Genomic DNA, 21,098 nt, shown 5'->3' on the forward strand with positions numbered 1-21,098 from the left:
GATGTTCGCTTTTACTTCATTATTTTTTTTAGGTAATAAATGTGTATTAAAGTTGTAAAACTGCGTGTTTGTTTCTCTAATATCCCTGGTATTATAAGATGTATAGTATTTATTAGTCGTATAATATGTTTATATATGTAGCATTTGAGTCATTAAATTAGATTATTATTATCATAAAGAGTACATGCCACTCTTTTTTGTAATACCGTTGAGTAAACGATAATTAATTATGTAATTATCCGTTAATTGTGAAGTGTAATTATATCATTCTTTTTAATCAACTAAATTTTTTACCCAGCTCCCTAATTTACGCCCTCGCTTTCTTGCTTAAATGAACCTAGCTCGCTAAGTTCATTTGTTATTATTAAATTTAATAACAAATTAGCATAAACAATATACATTAATATCAAAAATCACAAATGTGGTTTGTTATTTCAATTCAAACAAAGAAGGTACTCGCGGTATGGTGGAATGGTTGGTAAGATGGATGGGGAAATATGCGACAAATAAAAGAAAATAACTGGAAGTAAAAGAGTATTAAAACAAGGATGAACGACATCCTCAGGGACATCAAGATTGAAAAATACATAAAGGATAGAAATTTGACAGACTTACCAACATCGCGTTATCCAATCTCAGAATGGTTACAGGCTCCTCGGGGAGGTATGCAGATCTGAGGTCAATTATTGCTTAGTCTGATGAAGTGATAAATAATCATCCAGTCAGGCGAAAAGAAGGGTTTTAAAGAAACCTCGCACTTAATAGAGAGTAAAAGTGGTCAGGTGCACTGACTCAACTTGCCTCAACATAATAAAACTAGCCCAGTACAGACTGAAAGTTGAAGTCTGCCAACAGTCATTATCTTAAGGTATCATCATAGTATATGTTTTACCTTTAGCAGTTGACTTTTCTTTTAATAACCTTACAAGCTTGATAAAAGCCGTGTCTCATATATAATCACGATATATAGCCAAATCATACGAAAGTACTTGCATGGCCATAAGATAAGATATATCAACATAATTTTCCTATAAGATTTAGTTCAACGAAATTATTAAAATATTTTGCAAAATTTTATCCAAACGAGTTTAATTTCTTCTGCATGTTCCCATCATCAAACTCAATTAAAAAACAATTTAATTAATAAATTAATTTATTAGTTTCCTAAGTATTGGAGTATTAAAAACCATCCAATATTCGGTTTCAAAATCATTCAATAAAAAGAATGACTAAAATTATAGCATCGTCCACAATTTCAAATAAAAATAAATCAAATAAAATCAAATATATAATTAAAAAAAAATATATATTACTTTAAAAAATTAATTTTATTAATTTTTATTTTGCTATGCATTTAGGTGAGGTATAATCTTCACTATTCGATTATTGTATGTCATATAATATATCATGTGTATATATATTTTGTAAAAATAGTCATTAGTTAATACTTAATATTAAGGCATCAAAATGAATTTAATTATTATATATATACGTCTACAAATTCAAAGAGAGCTTTAAAATACTAGATATATTTTTATAGAAAGAGTTAATTTCTATTGCAAAACTTGTTTACCATAACAAAGTAAGTTAAAAGTTAAAGAGCTATAAATACTAGTAATGTTCTTATAGTTTGTATTCATTTAGTTGACAAACACATACTGGATTTATGTTTTGAGGTTAATGTGAATTACCATTACATTTGATATTCTTACTTATCAAATTTTTAGCAGCTTCGATAGTATTACGCATTAGCATAGCAACAGTCATGGGTCCTACACCACCAGGCACTGGCGTTATGTGTCCTGCAACTTGACGAACTTCTGTAGTTACGAAAAAAATTTTAAATTTAGTAAACAAATATTACATATATAATATAATCGGTATATACCATCAAAATCCACATCACCGACAAGTTTCGTTTTGCCTGTTTTTTCATCCGTAATACGTGTTATACCCACATCAATTACACAAGCACCTGGTTTTATCATATCCTTTTTTATTAATCCAGGCACACCAGTAGCTGTTACGATAATATCAGCATTACGACAGTGCTTGGCTAATTCCTTTGGTGGTGTGAAGCGATGACAAATTGTGACGTTGGCATCCATTGGTTTTGATTCATGTCGACCATCCCCATGTAACAAGATCGCTAACGGTAAGCCAACATTTTTTGAACGTCCAACAACTACAGCATTCTTACCAAAGGTTTCGATACATAAACGTTCCAATAAGACTTTAACACCATACGGTGTAGCTGGCATCAATGTCTTCATGTCAAGACACATACGTCCCACGTTGCGCTCATTAAAGCCGTCTACATCTTTCTCGTAGTGCACAGCATTACAAATTTTACGTTCGTTCATATGCTCTGGCACTGGTAATTGCACTAAAATACCATCAATTGTAGAATCATTATTTAATTGCTCTATTATATTAAGAAGTTCTTCTTCTGTGGTATGTTTAGGCAAACGTTTTGTTTCACTTGATATGCCAATTTCTTTAGCAGCGTCCATTTTCATGCGTATGTATGTCTGACTAGCAGGATCCTCACCAACTAGTATAGCTGTAAGATGTGGCGTTCGATTACCAGCAGCGGTAAACTCTTTGACTTCGTCCCGCAGCTCACCACGAATTTGTGCAGCAATCGCTTTTCCATCGATGATTTGAGCCATATTACTAAAAATATATTATATAGAATATATAAGTATGGTTCTTTAAAACGATCTAAACTATTCTAAACCTATGATTCATTAATGTAACTGATCTACATATATTTTAACTATACAATATAGCAAAGAATATGTAGATAAGATAAAAAGACATTACGTAAATATAGTATCATAAAAAAATCTTTGTTTAGTAAACTATTTGTAATCTTACGATAGGATCTCTGTCAGCATTTTTTAAATTGTTCACATAGTAAATAATGCTCAACTTAAGAATTCTGACCTACGGTCTTTCTATTTAAAAATACTAAAAACTGTTAATAATTTTCACCATTATAACAAATCACAAACACCAATAATCATTATAGAGAGAAGAACTTACTTAAGAAAATTAAATATTTTTCTGAGTTCTCAAATTAAACCCTACCATATAACTGTGTAGGATTAATTTTGAAAAAAAAAATAATATAAATCAAATAATTAACTGACTCGGGAATGGACTTTTTAATTCGAACTACAAAAATTATCATAGAGGACGAACTAGTGTTACGGTGTATATACATTAGATATTTCAGATATCTGATATTTCATATCAGATCAGACATTACAGAATGAAAAACTGCTCATCTTATTTCCTCTTGCCATGCGATTGCCAGGAAACGAACCCAATGCCTTTATTCAATTTTTTTTAATTAAACAAGGTCTGGTATTTAAAACCAAAAGCTATTATTGGATTCGACAACAAACTCTAACAAAAATAATGGTGCATATATATCAGGACATGTTATCCCAATTATTGTGCAATCTCTATACATACTTCTACTACTAACTCGTAGTAGTGGTTTGTTTTTTTAGTTTCCGTTCAGTAGAGTGAAATAGTTTTTATAATATTTCTTATTGTCAAGTATTCTAGTTTTTTTATATTTTTCGGTCAACTGAACTCATATCTAGAAGAGGTCTGAATCGAATAAAACAATATCATAAATTGATGGATATATCCAAATAAAAAATTCTCATATATACTCATATATTTTTATTCCTAAAAGAACAGCAAACTTTTCAAAAGAACGCAAGCAATAAGAAATATTGAAGAATATCTATAGCGGGCTTTTGTGGCTTGTATTTTTTAAAATATTAAAAAGGTAATCCATTTTGTTCATTCTAGCGGTATGTTTGGCGTTGTTATCTTGCTGGAAAATCCAGCAGTGATCCAGTCTGAATCCTTCGACACTAGATTGTAAATTTCCTTTTAAAATATAAAGGTAATCCATTTTGTTCATTCTATTGTCAATAAACACCAATTTACCTACATCATTTGCCGTCATACACCCCCACACCATCACTGAACCCGCACCGTGCTTTACTGTAGAAACTATATTTTTTTTTAATACTTCTGATTTTTTCTCTTCATATTTTGGACAGAATATGTCCAAAATATATCTCTCCATATTTTGGAGAAAATACTTACTGCCTTGTAGTGGCAGTAATTCTCATATTTTCGAATTTGCTCTCATCGCTAAACAGAACATTTTTCCAAAATGATAAATCATTATTTCGATACTTTTTTGCGAATTCTAGCCGTCAGGAGTATCAAGATTTTTTAAAATCAATTTGAGAAATATATTGCTGAGATATATAAATGTTGACGCTACATGTACAAGAAGGGCTGGGTCTATGGCTTGGAGTCACTTGTCTATCTCGAAAACCAAGTGCCGTTCACCACCCTACAAAAAGATTTTACAAGTAGACCCTTGCGGACTACAATAATAAGAAATATACCATACTTAATAACTAACTTCATAGTTGTTGGAGCTAACGTCCCTGTGGTCATCTTTTACTAAATAGTTTCGCAAGTAATTATTGACTCGATAGATCTGAGCCATTATGTCTCTAACTGCTATCTTTACCGACACAGTCTATATGTAATTTAGCAATCTTTGCAAACCAATTCAACTGCGACTATTTTTTTATAAATTAGCTTACATAGATAAATTTACATACTTATGTACGTACATATGCATGTATATATATTAAAACTGTATTGTTGTTATATTAAAACTGCGGTAATAATGCTTAAGAAATAAAAAGAGACAACATAAAAATAAATCCATCCGGTTTACCTATTTCCAGGATATTTTAAGAACGTTCGATTCTTATTATAAAGGCTGTTGAAAAATATTTTTTAAGACCTTTGTTCTTATTATAAAGTTTGTTGTACATTATGTAATAACTCAATAAAAAAAATAATATTCCTTTCGTATATGTTATATCAATAATAAAAAACCCCACAATAATTTCCGCATTTCTTCGGAATTAAATGTTTTATTTTTTTTTTTAAATTAATATTCAAAACGTGAGCTGTCTATTTCTTTTTATTTTATTAAACTGCAACTGGTGTAGACTCTAGACTACTCAGTTCGTTAAACCGCAAAAAACAACAACAAAACTGTGTGCTTTACTTGAAGACAAGGCCGTCAATGTGTAAGCTATATTGCGGCATGTCCAGTATGTACATCGTACGCGTATGTACATATGTATGTACATATATGAGATACTTTGTAAATATTGCAGTCGTAATATGCCACCGCAATAACTGGGATTTCCCAATGGGTAATTCCCCTGCAGTGGCAGTAATTCTCATATTAAGAATTGCATATTAACTGTATAATATATTCCCATTCCAAATAATTATAAAACCCAAGCATGTTTGCTCTCCGTGTTGACTTCTGACGGGCAAGACGCGATTACGCATGCTTTGGGTGATATTCTCAGAAGAAATGCCACTAACAATTTTGTTGTGATACACATTTGCTTTGTTTTTATTAAGTTGTTTTGCTAGTGGGGATTTACATTTCGCGACGTCATATCAAATAATAAAATAGCTGGCAGTGGAATCATGTACAAGCTAGTATCCCCCCGGTAAATGTATTTCAGCCATTCGTACATTCGAACAGATACATGAACGTATTTATTAGATGTGTGTTGGAGATACTCATGACTTGGTTCTTTTCGATTACTAATATTAATTTCACTTTTATGCAACTTCTCTCTTTCTCTCCTCAATTTACAAATACCATATACAACTGGTTTTAATACCACATCATTTGAAATACATACGTACATATGTGCTATACTCTAAACAAATAATTATACATTAAATAACAAAAAAAAAAAATTGTGAAGTATTTTGTTGAGCTTTTAAGTGATAAAAAAATTAAATTGTTTTTTTTTTCAAATTCTAACCATGTAAAACAAAACTCATATATAATAAATATATACAGTATATATGTACATATATTTTGTATATATGTATCTAAGATAATTGCAATACTGATTCAAAATTTATTCGACAGCACTTCAGCTAAAATTAATTTATTGATAAATTATTAATAAATTAATTTATGATCAATATGTTAATTACAAAAATGTATAAAATATAAAATAAATAAATGTTATACTGTGGAACCAAATGACTAAAAACCACACAAAATACTACTATATTATTATTAATTTTAAAATAATTTAAATAAATACTGTGCATGTAGTGCTTTATATTAATCTAATTAGTTAATGTTAATTATTTGTCATATAAGAAAATTACAATTGAAAAATATAAAATTTTTTCATAATTTATTTTTCGACCTGTTTATTAAAATGGTTTTTTATATATTTTTAATCTGGCTGTACGTCCCTTCTTGTTAAGTTATAAAACGTTTAATATTTTTCATTGTACTCTATATTTCGACTCTTCTTGAGAGTCATCATAAGGATTACGATGCGTCATTCTCTTTGTTCTATCTATAATCCTGATGATGACTCTCAAGGAGATTTAAAATATAGAGTATAATAAAAAATACTAAACGTTTTATAATTTAATAAGAAGGGATCTACAGCCAAATAAAAAATATATAAAAAAACAATTGAAGAATTATAAAAAAATTGTATGAACAAAAAATTATTGAAAATCTTATGTATTCAAGCCGACTTCAGGTATAGACAAGAGCAATTTAGGTGAACTTAAACTCACGCAACATTAATGCAGATAATATAAGACCAATACACAATCTCAAGTTGTAGGTCTATAAATCAAGTTCAGCATAAAAAAGATTGCGATTTTTTTGATAAATAAAATGGAACACGTACACCAGAAAGTTTTTATATTTATGTTATACATATGTATATCAATGAATATATATCAATATATATATAGGTGGACACTCTATATATATATATACCGCGATTTTTCTAGGCACGACATGTAAGTTCCAGAAAAAATTCTTTAAAACAATTGAGGTTTTATTTTTATTGTATATATCAATATATACAGTCTGTATTTCTTCTAGGTACGTTCTGTAAATTCCAGATATATTTTCATAAAGCAATTGAGGTTTTCTTGAACACTGGTCGAAAATTTTACAAAAACAATAATTTAGAACTATGATAATTTCCAAACTCATTAACTCAGAAATATAAACAAATATTAAGGCTGTGTGTGAGTCCGAGTAAATTGATGGTAAATTTAGGGAAATAGTAAATTATGTCGGTATGACAGCGAATGTTGGTATTTACCAGAATTTCGAGTAGGGAAAATTTTATAAGATGTTTAATAAATAAATAAATAAATTTCAAAACTTTTAACCAAAAATTATAAATAAATGCAATAAATAAATAAATAAATATTTACATAAGTGGAGTACAAAAAGGTCCTAGGAAATTTCAATTTACTTTACCTCATATTATTCTAACTCCCACACGGCCTAAGCATTAAATTAATATACATATGTATGTATATTTAATCGACTAAAATGTAAATACTATGAATATTGAGACTTTTTTGTCTTTAAACGCTTTACATCTTGGTAAATTTGAAAATGGTCCTCATTCACACAATTTTATCAATATTTTGGACTAAGAAATCATTTTCAGAATTTATGTGCGTTCTTATGAAACCCTGTATATATGTATAATTATATGTACCGCAATATATCATAATACAGTTAAGAATCGGACAAATACATATATTGCCTTGTATATATGTATTTGTATTCGAAATGAAAAAAAATGTATATATATATATTATAGTAATACCTAAGTTTCTATATCTTATTTGGATCCTGAAAACTTGCAATTTAGAAAATATTTAAACTTTGCTAATGATTTACTGTTTGTAACTGATATCGAATTACTGTAGTTCTGAAAAACAAATAAAAAGTAAATTGTTCTAAATTGGACAACAAAAGACCCGGTAGTCGATTTAAAGTACCACAATTAATAACTCACTTTAATTACCTTATCGTATGTCACCATCTACTGAAGCCCTTTTTAAAACTTATTTGTTGTTGCTGTAGCTCGAGACGTTCCATCGTACTTAGAGATATCTATTTAATTCTTTTAAAACACCAAAAGGAATGATATCACAAAAAAAGTGCAGTGATAACGTGAACGAATTAATGAATATGAACGTTTAGAAGTTGAGTAACAGCACAAAAAAGCATACATATAAGAAATATTTAATAAAAACATACAAGATCAAATATAAAATACCAGAATAACGTAATGCTTATATTGTAAACGTTGTGTGGTAGAACATGTTTAAGCAGCAAATTTTGTTACAATAAATAGAACAAGTTAAAGTGACGTAGATACTTTTATATAATTATAAGATTATTATAAATAATTAACATTTATTATTTTGAACTTATTTGTAGTTCAAACTAACTGATTTATGGTTCTACATTGATTGCTATATATATGGAATGGTCATTTATTAAGTATTACAGTATACGTAACTTGCTAGAAATGTGATTTTTGGAGTATTTAAAATTCAAAATAATTGTAGATAAAATATTTATAAAATAATAAATATTAACATTTCTTCACTATATTACTTTTATTTCGTTATTGAAATAATGTTAGATTTTTGTTGCTAAAGATTTACTCACATTCAGTTCGAGCAAGACAAAGCACTAAGTGAGACCCCAGGTTCCTATGGAACAATTAGTAAAAAAAGCTTAAATAAACTTTATGAAAGAATCAATGTTTTTATTTGATGTTATAAAGATTACCTTGCGGCCATATGGTCTACCTAGGAGTCAAAGGATTTAATATATAAAGGTTACCTTAAAATATAGACCATAAAAAATAGTTATTATGACTCAAAGAAACCTACTGATCCCTACTATCGCGGTTAGTAATGATGAGCCATAGAGCAGGTGTTCATGGTTCATGACCAAGGCGTGTGATCTTGGGAATTTATTTTCAAGCAGTTGTTATCTGCTCGAAATCTTTTTTATGGTTTTAAATATATTATCTTTAATGAGATTAAAAAGGAAAGAAAAGGGTTATGGCTTTATTTGAATATTAATGCAGATTTACGAAAAGTATACGTCCTCATCAATAGATGGTTTATGAAGGAAAGTATTAAGACTTTATAGCCATATTATTTACGAGGGTCTTTAAGAACGGTTGTTTCGTAATGACATCACCATCTATAAATGTTTTAAGAAAGAATGTTTTAAGGCAACGTAATATTTTTACAAAAATAGTTTTATTATGATTATTTATATAACTATATATATTAGTTATAATTTTAAATATTTAAAATAAATTAATATGTTTAATATTAAGATAGAAATGTCAACAGTTAAAGGTTATTTATAATTTATTTTTTTATTGTATATTTAATTCCTTATTATTGTTTTTATATTCTTTATTGTACAATTTTTTTTTGAATTGGATTGATGTGTATAATTTTTTTTATTTTAAATGTAATTTTTTAATAATTTTGTAACAAACAAAAATCAATATAATCTAAAATGTGACGTAAAATTTGTTTTTTACATAAATATAATTATGTAGTTGTATGTAAGTGAAAAAATATTTAGAGAAATATAAAATTATATATTTGTTCGAAATATTATAAAATTTTTTATAGAAATATTTATGTTATTAAATTATTTCCGAAAAATTATATATATATAATTATGTAAACATGTGTCTTCATTTGAAGCATTTATTTATAAAGTAACACTTATTTCACTAATTATACATTTTTTGTTTTAATTATAAAATGTTTACTTTATGACTTTTAAATATAAAAGTATTACTAATTTTTCGTAGTATAGAAAATAGAAAAATTATTGTTTTATTTCATACATTATGAGAAAGAATAATTAGAATAAGCGTCAAAAAAAGGAATATAAAATATTTTGAAACAATCTTAATTTAACAATTAAATTACATGTGTGTTTTTTAATTTTATATCAGCAAAAATTAAGTTAATTCTCTAAAAACAAAGAAAAATATTATCTCTAAAATGCCTTAAAAATGTTAAGACTTTTACAAATACAATATTATTTTAATAATTATAAAGTGGAAGGGCACTAAAAACTGCTTAAACCTACATATATGTATGTAGGGTGCTATTTATTAAATAAATTTTTATTTCTTAATATCTACTTAAGCCTTAATATTTACTTATTGATTCACACCTACAATTTCATACTTAATTTCCATTCGTACAGATTTTATCGTACCGACACTTACGAAAAGTGAGTCCTTAAAAATATCTAAACATTCAAATTAAAAACCGTTTATATTGGTTGTATTGTTTCGAACAATTCAGTTGTTTTTTTATTGAAGTGATATAAAGCAGTTGCCAATTGTTGATAGAGTGTTCCGTCATCCTTAGTTTTCACATAGTTCAACATATCTGCTGCACTGCGCCACAAAAATGTTAAATGTCCAATCTGTGATTTGTGAGCCAGTTCCTTCCAATTGTTGGATTCATTTAAAATTTTCAAAAGAAGTTCATAATTGACTTTATCTTCTATTATGTCTTTCAAAATTTGTGCATGCCTCTCACGCTTCTGGATTTCTTTAAACCGCTCTAAGTCTTCTAGTTGCAAATTTTCTTCTGCATCTGATTTGTTCTCACATTCTTCAGTATTGCTTTCATACTTTATCTTGACACTGCTTATACTGCTTCGTGTTTCTTCTTCGTCTTCTTCGGTAGATGATGTCGACGAAATATCTTCTTCTTTAATAGTAACGGGACTATTTGTTTCCTTGCAGAGTTGTGATAAGTACATAAATATATCTTTACCCACAACACTATCTATGTTCCGGGACAAATCGATTGCTGTAAGACCGGCTGCATTCCGCGTCACTATTATTTCATTTACATTCAGTTCTTTGATTATTAACTTCACCATAGTAATATTTTGTTGTAGTACGGCCATGTGCAACGCGTTGTTACCGTCTTTAGAATTGGGTTCCAGTGCAGCGAACTTGTCCAGTAATAGTAGTTTTTTAACTATATTTACATTATTTTCCCGTATTGCAAGATGTAATGCTGTGACACCATTGTCATTACGTATTCTAACACTAGGGGGCTTGGACCCACCACTTACATTCAAAAAACTCTCCACACAATTATCATAGTTTTCTTGTGCTGCTATGTGTAGTGCTGTATTGGAGTTTCTGTCTTGTGTGTTTGGATTGCAACCCAGTGCAAGCATCGGTCTTATATAATGTGGTTTATTAAGTATGCAGGCACAATGTAACGGACTCTCGTTGTTCATATTGCAGATGTTGAAGAGATTTGTAAGCTCAAAATAACTTAGTATGTGACAAGTTTTAAAAGCAACTTTGGGATTATCGTTCACAATAACTTCGTGCAGAAGTGTGTCACCTAATTCGTTTCTTTCCGCGTGCTCGGTAAAAATCTTTTCTACTTTTTTACCCCAATGTGCTTTCAAAACCTTATCATTTTTAGTAAGATTACGTACTTCATCAAAAATTTTGAAAATTTGTTGCAAATATGGATTATTTTGCACGTTTGTTGCTAACAGTGCAGAGTAAATATTGGATTTCTGTTTACTATTTATGAAGGAGTTATTTGAGCTTGGGGGTGAAGATCCACCACCATCAGTTTGTAATTTGTTCAAATCATCAAAACTGAAATCGTAATCATTCATCATTTCAGACAGATTTCGTGGGCATATTTTTTTCAATTCTTCTGAATTCAAATCTATACATTTTGTGAGGTCTTCACCTAAAATTTTTTGTATTTCGGTTTCCTTATTATATTCCTCACTAATTGTGAGATTTCCATTTCGAGTGAATGGCGTCATGCTGGGAGTGTACATATTGGTTGTTATGCCAGGCATTAAATTGGCCGTTTGTTCTTGTACAGTTTTTGGCACTTCAAATGAGCTAAGCGAACTACCAGAACTGCTGGTGCCTGTACGTTTACGTTTTCGTGAGGTAATAGCTTCACGTGGTTTGTAACGAAACGTAACTGGTGGACTGCTACGCTCATCATCTGATGGACGTAACAGCTCAATTAGAACATCTACAGGTTTCTCGATGTTCTTATCTTTATAAGGAGGAATTTGACATGTAATTGCGTATTGATGATGTACATCCGATTCACGAAACTTTGCATAGTCTTCCCAAATAACTTCATCGTCCTCATCAACTTCATAGAAGCGTACCTTTATATTTTTTTTGCTAACCTTTTCTACTAACAATATGATATCTTCACCACCATTAACAGAGCCCGATGCAATGCTCAAGCGACATATGCGTAATTCGCCGGTTTGTGCCGATTTGCGATTGTTAATAAATTTTGTGTAGATTGGTGCAGCGATACGTGTCCACGATTTATTTTCTTCAATTTTAAATGCTTCATAGCAAAGCCGTACCTAAAAGGATGTTGAATATACATTTTAAAAAATCATTAAAGTATTTTAAGTTAATTATCATATTTACCTGATTTAAGTTCATTTCCTTTGCCTCTTTTTCTGTTTGTTTTCGTAGTTCTTGTGCTTGTTTTGTAGACAAATCATTCGTGCCCAACTCAAAAAGTAATCTATTTGTTTTTTTCTTCAGCAATTCATCGAAAATAAATTTCTTCGCAGTATGTATAATACCCATATTCTGGAATTCTGCTATGAAACCGATATCTGGCGACACTTTTAGATCATGTGGATCACATGCGTCCGTTTCATCTTTGCGTACAACCAATTGATGAGAATGAGGACTATCCAAGTTTGTTTGAAATAAACTGCAGCGTATGATAGCGGGTCCATTAAAATTACAAAGTTCAACTTCTGGAAAAGTTTTAGGTGAGCGTTGTGAGTTTGCGCCATTTAGTGAACCGTGTGTACCATGCATTTCAGATTTATAGCGAAATCGAAACTTTTCCATAGGTTCTTCTCTGATTTTCAGTTCAGCTATATAGTTGTTTTGTGGCATTCGACCTGGGGATATAACTGGTGTATTCGTTTGCATCATCGTAAGCGCTATATGTTGTTGCGGCTGAAGCGGCGCATGTTGCGGTTGGTGTGACAACATATTCACAGAAGTTAAATGGTCGAAATTTGAGTAATTTAGTAGTGCGTATGATTGGGAAACACTGTCCTGCAAAGGCATATAATTTGTTGATGGCAAATTTAAATTCGAGAATTCTGTCTGTAGTGCTGTGGCTGGAGATTGTACCGGTGACGAAAATACTGATGAATTCGGTGAATTACCACTCAGAATTGTGCTCGGTCCAGGAGACATTGTCGAGTATCCACTTGTGCTAGCATTCGATGATTCGCTAACGTAACGAATCTTTTCCTGTGTATCCATATTAAGATAATCTTGTATCATTTTTTGTGTGGTATAAATTTTATAATTATACAATTATTTTATCAAAAAGAATTGTATGAAAAATGTTTAATATTTGTTCATAAATTGAACGTTTCTCAAGTTCTAGTTCTAACGTTTCTCTACGTCAGCTTTCGTTTGCATATATAACATTTACACTTCAAAAACAATTAAAAATAAAATTTATGTTTTACAAATTCACTGTGTCTCTGACGAAATGCTTGAACGTTCAACGTGCTTTAAGCGTATATATATATTATTAATATAATTTCAATTCTTTAGTTAATGTTTTCAAATAAATTATTTCAACTGCGTATTTAACTCAACTGCTCAACTATTAAATTCCAAATGCTGCGCTTCTCTTTCACATTTATTGTCGGAAGTGTATTTAAACAACTCTGGTGCTTCCCCTTAACATGAATCGCAGTGGTTTTTTTTAGCTGCAATAATTCTTTCATTGAGCAAAGGAAGCACTGAGCGGGGCAGCGTGTACTGAGTGTATGATTCACTAGCACAATATTGAAAGACACACACGCATGTGTACATACATACATACACGCAATACATAAACAATTTTCACTTCATGCAAAGCTTTTCCCTGTATATGTTTCTGCGGACTTTGTTATGTGCACGTATTGTGGATATATGATTGTGTTTGTTTTTTGGATTTAAAATATTTTGTCAAAATGTGCTTATTTTGCCTGTATTTTCCCACTTATCACGAATTTGTGAAAATTACGAAACGAAAAATTTAAGTAAATTATTATATAGTAAAACGAATTTTTGAAATATTTTAAAATCAATTTACGAACTCCACACTTCAGTAACCTAAGATCGCTGAGAGGAAACTGAATTCAATATTGAAATATTTTCACTGAAATTTCCGAATACATCGACCGCCTCATCAAAAACAAAAACACTTAACAGATAGATAGGTATTAAAAAAATTATGAAAAAACAAGTTTGTTTTATTTATTGATAACAAGTTTATACTCCATGAATTTACACAAGCGTAAAGGGGGATTTCAGAATATCATAAAGCACTAGAGTTGCCAACTTGCATTATTAATGCACACAGCAAATGCAGTTGTTTTTTCCAAAAGTGCATGAATTTCCATAATTAACCAATACATTTACATGGATTATAAATTGATACAAAAAAAAAACTAAATGTTTAATTGATAAGTAAAATTATGACATATAAAGCGAAAAAAAACTTATACGCCGCTGTGCATGAAACACGTTTTCATCCATACACATTAACAGATTGGTCTGGAAATGAAAATTGTTACCGTCAATAGAGAATTCTACAAAAACAACACTAAAAATTTTTTTTTTGGCATGATTGAGATTATTTCGATTTATACAATATGTGGTTTCAACGAAATATTTTAACAAAATTTTATTCACTAGAATCTAGGAAAAGTTAACCTGCGCATAAATTAAACGCTCGGTTAAGTTAACCGAATTTCAGCATCCACATACGTACCACGTAATTTTGAGTCAATTTACCTAAGCGTATAAATTTTTCAAAACAACCGTTTGTTCGGCAACACAAGCAAGTGTGAGCTCTAATTTTTTAATTGGGTATTACCCGAATTTCTTTTCTGTTTTGAGCTGCAAAAACACATGTTCATTTGCATTGTTAAATAACATTGATTTGGTCAGTCGTGAGCGTCTGAATTTGTTAGTTGTCTATTGTTTAGTTAAAAAATGTTAACCAAGCAGAATAAAACTATGAAAATTAGATTAGATTTACAGCAGAAATTAGAGATTCGAAAAATAATGCTCAAGATATTACTCAAGATAATAGCACAAAATCTGGCTTTAAGAAGACTAATTAAGATTCCTTGGTATATTAGAACAACAGACATGCATAGAGATCTAAAGATCGACTCAGTGAAAAAATATATCTAGGATAGAGTCCCAAAATTATTCACAAAAGTTGATGCGTCGCCCAACCCCGCCCTAACAAATCTTAAGTCCACCTCAGGTCGCACAGGAAGATATGCTGATCTACTGTCCGTCATCAGTTGAAAGATAAATAAATGATAATAATTCTAGTATAGTTAAAGCTAAGTGTTGGGCAGGGATAAACCCCCCAGCCACAAATGAGTAAAAGTGCGCAATAGCATTAACTCAAATCACAACAACAACAATATATTTAACAAAAACCATTCGAGTTGGTAAAAAAAAACATCTTGAAATTTACGGGAGAGTGGGAAAAAACAATTCATAAACCGGAATCTTTTCCGGTCTGATCTTTAGGCAAGATTGTATAATCGATCCTTGAACTAATGACAGCATAATTGGTTAGCGACTGGTCCAGTTTTAAAATCTTTAACTAAGCTCGAAAACGCCACCCTAGGAAATGCAATTGCATTTCATATCTAAATTTTGTCTACAAACAAAAATTAATATGTGTTAGTGTAAAAACGAGTGTGTGTACAAAAATCTTACTCAAGTCTAAGCAAGGTAGATGCAGGATAAAAGGGTGATTTAAAATAATACGCAAAAATTTAATGTAATAGATTAACTAGTAGAAAATATCACACTGTCTTTTCTTGCTTTCATATTTGAATTGACTTATTAAGGATTAATTTTATTGTTTATAAAATATGGTAAATGGACGATTTGCATAGTCATTTGCTCAAGCTTTCGATACAAGTGATCACAATACCAGAGGTGGTTCCTTGAACCATTGTAAGGCTTAAAGTCGTCAGGGTTTTAAATATCAGTACTAAAGCGGTAGTAAAAAAAAAGCATCATAACTCGTGATGATGACGCAGTAAGCATAACTTCCGTAATATAAAAAATGTAAATAATACCAAAAACAAAAAAAAAACATTTATAAAGTCTTGATAAAATCACTTTAGCTTTATAACTTAGAAACAGGGCTGGTCGATGCAAAAATCAAAAGCAAAATGCAAAACTTTATCAATGCTAACACAATCTAGTGGTCTAGAATCCCCTCAAATGACAAATTGTCAAAAAATAATAAATCAAGAAATTTTTATCATTAAAAAAGAGAATTTTATAACAGAAGGAGAAGGTGACATGGGGAGCTGTAAAATGGACACCCCTTTCTATTATATCCTACACCTACGAACTGCAAACCTTTAGAAGAAAAAAGGGAAGAATGAAAAGTGTATTATGAAGGCTAATGATTTTTTAAGAATTTAAATTTATTTAAAAACTTATAATGCAATATTGAAAACAAATCAGCCTTTGCATACAACAGATAAAAAACGTACACATCAATTTTGTGCTGAATCGCAAAATTTTTTGTTTATTTTTTCATTTTCTAAACAGGAACATCAAATTACATGTTTAACACATTTCACATATTTCCACACAGGCCTTGTAGGACTATTAACACAGAAAAATGTTTTAATTATAAAAAGATTTTTTATTGTGCACATCGAAAGTTCAATATTTTTTCTGGTCTAATGAAGGGTTTTATAGATTTTCGCTCTTGTTTATCAATGTTATTTGTATACAAAATTTTTTCAACGAAACCTACATAATTTTATTTTATTCCACAAAAGTAGAATTTTGCTCGTCTTTCTTTTTTACACATTTTCGCTTAAGTAGCTGCACGTGATATCATAACGTGTTTGGGCGTAAAAGAAAAAATACGCAACAGGGCTTTTTACAGTAATAATGCGATTGCGAAGTAAACGCTGGTAATGACTTGATTAAATAAACAAATTATTTGAATTATACAGATGCGAATGATGAGAAAATGGAATAAATATAAAATAACTGTACATTTAATACAAACTCTTAACATAAAAATTAAAATAAATTCAGCGTAATACGCAAATAAACAAATGAATAACTAACCTTACGTTTTGCGCTTGAAATGCATGACGTACAACATGAATATGCTGGTATAATTTGCCTTTATATGCGTTAATAAACAAACGAAACATTTTCCATACAACACTAACACTTATTTTATTTATACAAATTTTTACAAAACTAGTGTAAACACAAACACTGTAACACCTTTGCACAAAAATGACTGAAATCACATTTCGGTTCCCTCTTCAGAAACAGAAATGTGCTTATCTATTTAAAATTGCATAAATGATAAAATTTGTGCATTATGACGCTTAATGTTTACAAAGTGGCCCAATTGTTTGAATGTTTCACACGAGACAAAATTAATATATTTATACATAACTCACCTGTTTTAAAATTAATATAGAACCGAGCGCCGAAAATAAAGAAATTCCCCCGCACAATTGTGACAAGATTGCGTGAAAAATTATTTCTGTAAAATCAAGGTTGGTGTTGCCACGCTTTAAATAATTACAAGATAAATATCCATTAAGTAGATAACATAGATGATCAGTAATACTTTTCAGCAACGTCAATGGTGCGGTACTTTTTCAAACAGTATATGCGATACAAAACATTTTTATATAACAAGGTCGGAATATTGGAATATATTAAAATTTTGTATAACGTATTAATTACGTTATTAATTTTCAGAAATATTTGAAGCCAGTCTTTTATTATCTTGTAGATAGTAAAATTTGATACTGTGATATTATTTAAACATAAAGTAAAATTAGATTTAGATAGAATCCTTATACTCAGTAATATTTTTGAATACGTGTTATTGAGTATAAGAAATGTATATTTATCTAATATATATATTTATAATTTATATCATAATACAACAATATATAATATTATATATAGTTAAACATTTATATATATATATATATAAGCAGAAGCGACAAAGGTACATAGATGCGGTAAATCTTTATATTTCAATCCGTTATAGCAAAATACATGATATATATATTTTACTACAATGAAATTTACAAATTTCAAATAATGATTCGTTATTATATGTTATGAATGAATTCATAACAGATTTGAGGTACCACCTTTATGATTGATCTATTATTATAATGGATAAATGACAGTTCCGAAGTATACGGTGATAATGATATGTAAATTGATCAATTATTCTATCAAAAACTATGAATTGTGTCATATGACATAAAACAGCTATTGTTGATTTCAATGTAATTTTGTTATTCTGGCCTTATAACTAAAGTGGTAAAAGCTAATTTTAATGGCGTTGTCGGTTGATAAATCTGAATTCAATCTAAATTCAGTCTCGATCTGTCAAATTTTGTACTTTAAGGGCCATGTTAGGGCCATGTTATGCAGAGTGTCTCGGGCACGGCATGAGTACAATTGTTGTTGTTTTGAATGCAAATTTTAAATTTGAAAATGAGAGAAAAAACAATATGTCCGTTCAAACTCCGGCATAAGAGCCGGCGTAATTGTTCCCCGGCACTAAAGCAAAACAGTGTTGTTTAGTAATAAATTTCGAAATTTGCGCCTTTTAAGAGCAAATTACTACAATTCTAATACGTTTTGGAGAAAAAATGGCAGTAAGCAACACAGCATATTTTTATAAATCGCTAATAATATAATTATTACACTTTTGACCCAGAGGGTCATGTTATGTAGAGTGTCTCGGGCACAGCACGAGTACAATTGTTGTTATTTTCAATGCAAATTATAAAATTGAGAGTAAGAGAAAAACCATGTTTCCATTGCTTACTTAGTAAGTGACTCTATGATTTTGTCGTTTCCATATGAAAATTTTAAGAGAGCTACTATTATATTATATATTATATAAATACATGAAACAATAAATACTTTTTTATTATTTTATTTAAATATAAATGTTGTGTTTAACATTTAAACATACAATAAACATTAATATAAACACAACATTTAAAACTTAAAAATATTTTAGAGGCCGTAAATGCCAATCAAACTTATAATATGTGTCATAAAAATACTGACGTAGTATATTTTATATTTAAATTATTTTTTTTATTGACAAGATCAAAACAATGATAATGAAACAGTTAAATCCATTTAAAGCTGATTTCCCAGCATGAAGAGTAATTTGTTGTCATTATTCTGTATTATCAGTACACTTAATTATATGATGCAATAATTGCAATATATTTTTGTTGTTGAAAAATCACATGTTGCATATTTTACATATTAATATTAAATAAAAAAAAAACTAGAAAAATGTTAAAATGTAAGTTCCAACCCATTTTTTTACCCTCTCAGTGCGTTAATATACGCATTTAATAATCATATTATATTTTTAATTGTTATTTATGCAAATATATATACATATTATTACAAAGTGGAAAAAACATGTTTACACTTTGGTATAAATGGTAATGAACGTTCTTTGAAAACATGTTTTTTTCGAATTATTACTGATAAGTACTGGAAAAGTTGAAAATTAATAAATGCAAGTAAATGAAATGTAAATCAATAATATATTCGCATGACTAAAAACGCATATTGGGAAAAATACTGATATACTGAAAAATGTTAAAATTGTTACAATTTATAAAAAAAAAACCAAAAATAAAATAAAAATAATTTTTGTTACTAAGGGCATGTATTAAATTTACCATTGAGTCAAGAGCACATACGATAAAGATGGAAAATTTAAATTTAATATGCAATATATTTTTTATTATTTATATACATCAAGTCATTTTACTTAAACTTAGTGTAAAATGGTTTTTTCTACATATACTTGTAATTAAAGAAAACAAGAAACCGTAATGTCTTGTGAAACTTTAAAACGTTTTTAGTTTTGTAACATCAATATAAATATTTAAACCTTTTAGAATCCCTTATATCATGTGATAAATCAATAATATCTTTAATGTTGTATATTAAAAAGATATATACATATATATCATATATGTTTTTGAAATTTTATTAGTTTTATAAATCATGATTTTCAAAAATTGTTTTCTAGGGTTATTTTTAATAGTTTTTGGTATAATAGCTCTTATGCAGAATATCAAAATGATTTTTTATTCAAACATTTATTACAAGAAGTTGATATTTATTTTACCTACTAATTCATATAATTTGTTTTCTGCTAACTTATTTAATATCATATTATATTTTTTATTATCTAAATATTTACTTATACATATTGCACTATTCAAGCTAATATTTTATTACAGTATCATAAAACGATCTCAATGTTTGGGTTTACATTCTTAAATGAAGAGAGCACACAACTTCATTAAATTATTGTTATTTACTGAAGTTTATGAAGATTAAAAAGATTTTGTGAACTTAATTAATAGGTTGTTAATAGTATGTAGTTAACATACTTGTTTTAATTATTACCCATTTGTTAATTTAAATTATTTAATAATACTTAAAATTCTTTGATTATATATCTTTCATATAATTGTGTTTTTATTATGCCAATAGTCTACGCAAAATTATATAAATCAATTATTTTTTTTACGGTAATTGCGATTAATATATAGTTTAAATAACCACTAAATATTTGTGTTTGATAAATATTTTTTATAAAAGTAATATTGACTCACCTTCCTTTAAAACGCATTTTGTTTAAAAAATTTTTTTTCGTGATGTCAAAAATTTAATATATTATTAAATAATTTTATAAAATTACACCGTTATAGTTTCAAAAAATCGAAAAATATGCGCAAATATATTATTACACAATAACACTTCCTCTTCGATCAACAAATCGGATTCAAATAATTTTATTTAATTTCTACAGTAAAATATTAATACTTAATGATAAAGTTGCCTGAGTGGCGCACTGTATACACAATCTACATATACGGTTTTTTTATAAATTATAAAATGCATTTAAATGTTATATAAGTAACAGAAACATAATAATATTTAACTAAAATAATTTATATATACCTA

General features: G+C 28.8%; 2 protein-coding genes across 7 annotated transcripts in view; one reads left to right on the plus strand and one right to left on the minus strand.

The window, feature by feature from the left end:
• Window positions 1-21,098, plus strand: part of LOC119682735 (serine/threonine-protein kinase PAK 3-like) — a 491,650-nt gene that overhangs the window by 132,681 nt on the left and 337,871 nt on the right. The gene's annotated exons all lie outside the window — the stretch shown is intronic.
• On the minus strand, window positions 1,559-20,777 carry LOC119682730 (bifunctional methylenetetrahydrofolate dehydrogenase/cyclohydrolase, mitochondrial-like). Of its 6 annotated transcripts, none has more exons than XM_038096231.1 (3): window positions 17,169-17,410; window positions 1,889-2,676; window positions 1,559-1,820 (listed from the first exon to the last, which is right to left on the minus strand). In XM_038096231.1, exons 1-3 carry the CDS (start codon window positions 17,255-17,257, stop codon window positions 1,678-1,680), a joined length of 1,020 nt encoding a protein of 339 aa, XP_037952159.1. In that variant the 5' UTR covers window positions 17,258-17,410; the 3' UTR covers window positions 1,559-1,677. The 6 variants fall into 6 exon arrangements, with proteins under 6 accessions (XP_037952159.1, XP_037952160.1, XP_037952161.1 ...); XM_038096232.1 differs by lacking the exon at window positions 17,169-17,410 and adding an exon at window positions 20,747-20,777 and having other exon boundaries at window positions 1,560-1,820; XM_038096233.1 differs by lacking the exon at window positions 17,169-17,410 and adding an exon at window positions 17,516-17,612 and having other exon boundaries at window positions 1,561-1,820.

Source organism: Teleopsis dalmanni, chromosome 2 (genome assembly GCF_002237135.1).
Source record: "Teleopsis dalmanni isolate 2A chromosome 2, ASM223713v2, whole genome shotgun sequence".
NCBI classification, from domain to species: domain Eukaryota; kingdom Metazoa; phylum Arthropoda; class Insecta; order Diptera; family Diopsidae; genus Teleopsis; species Teleopsis dalmanni.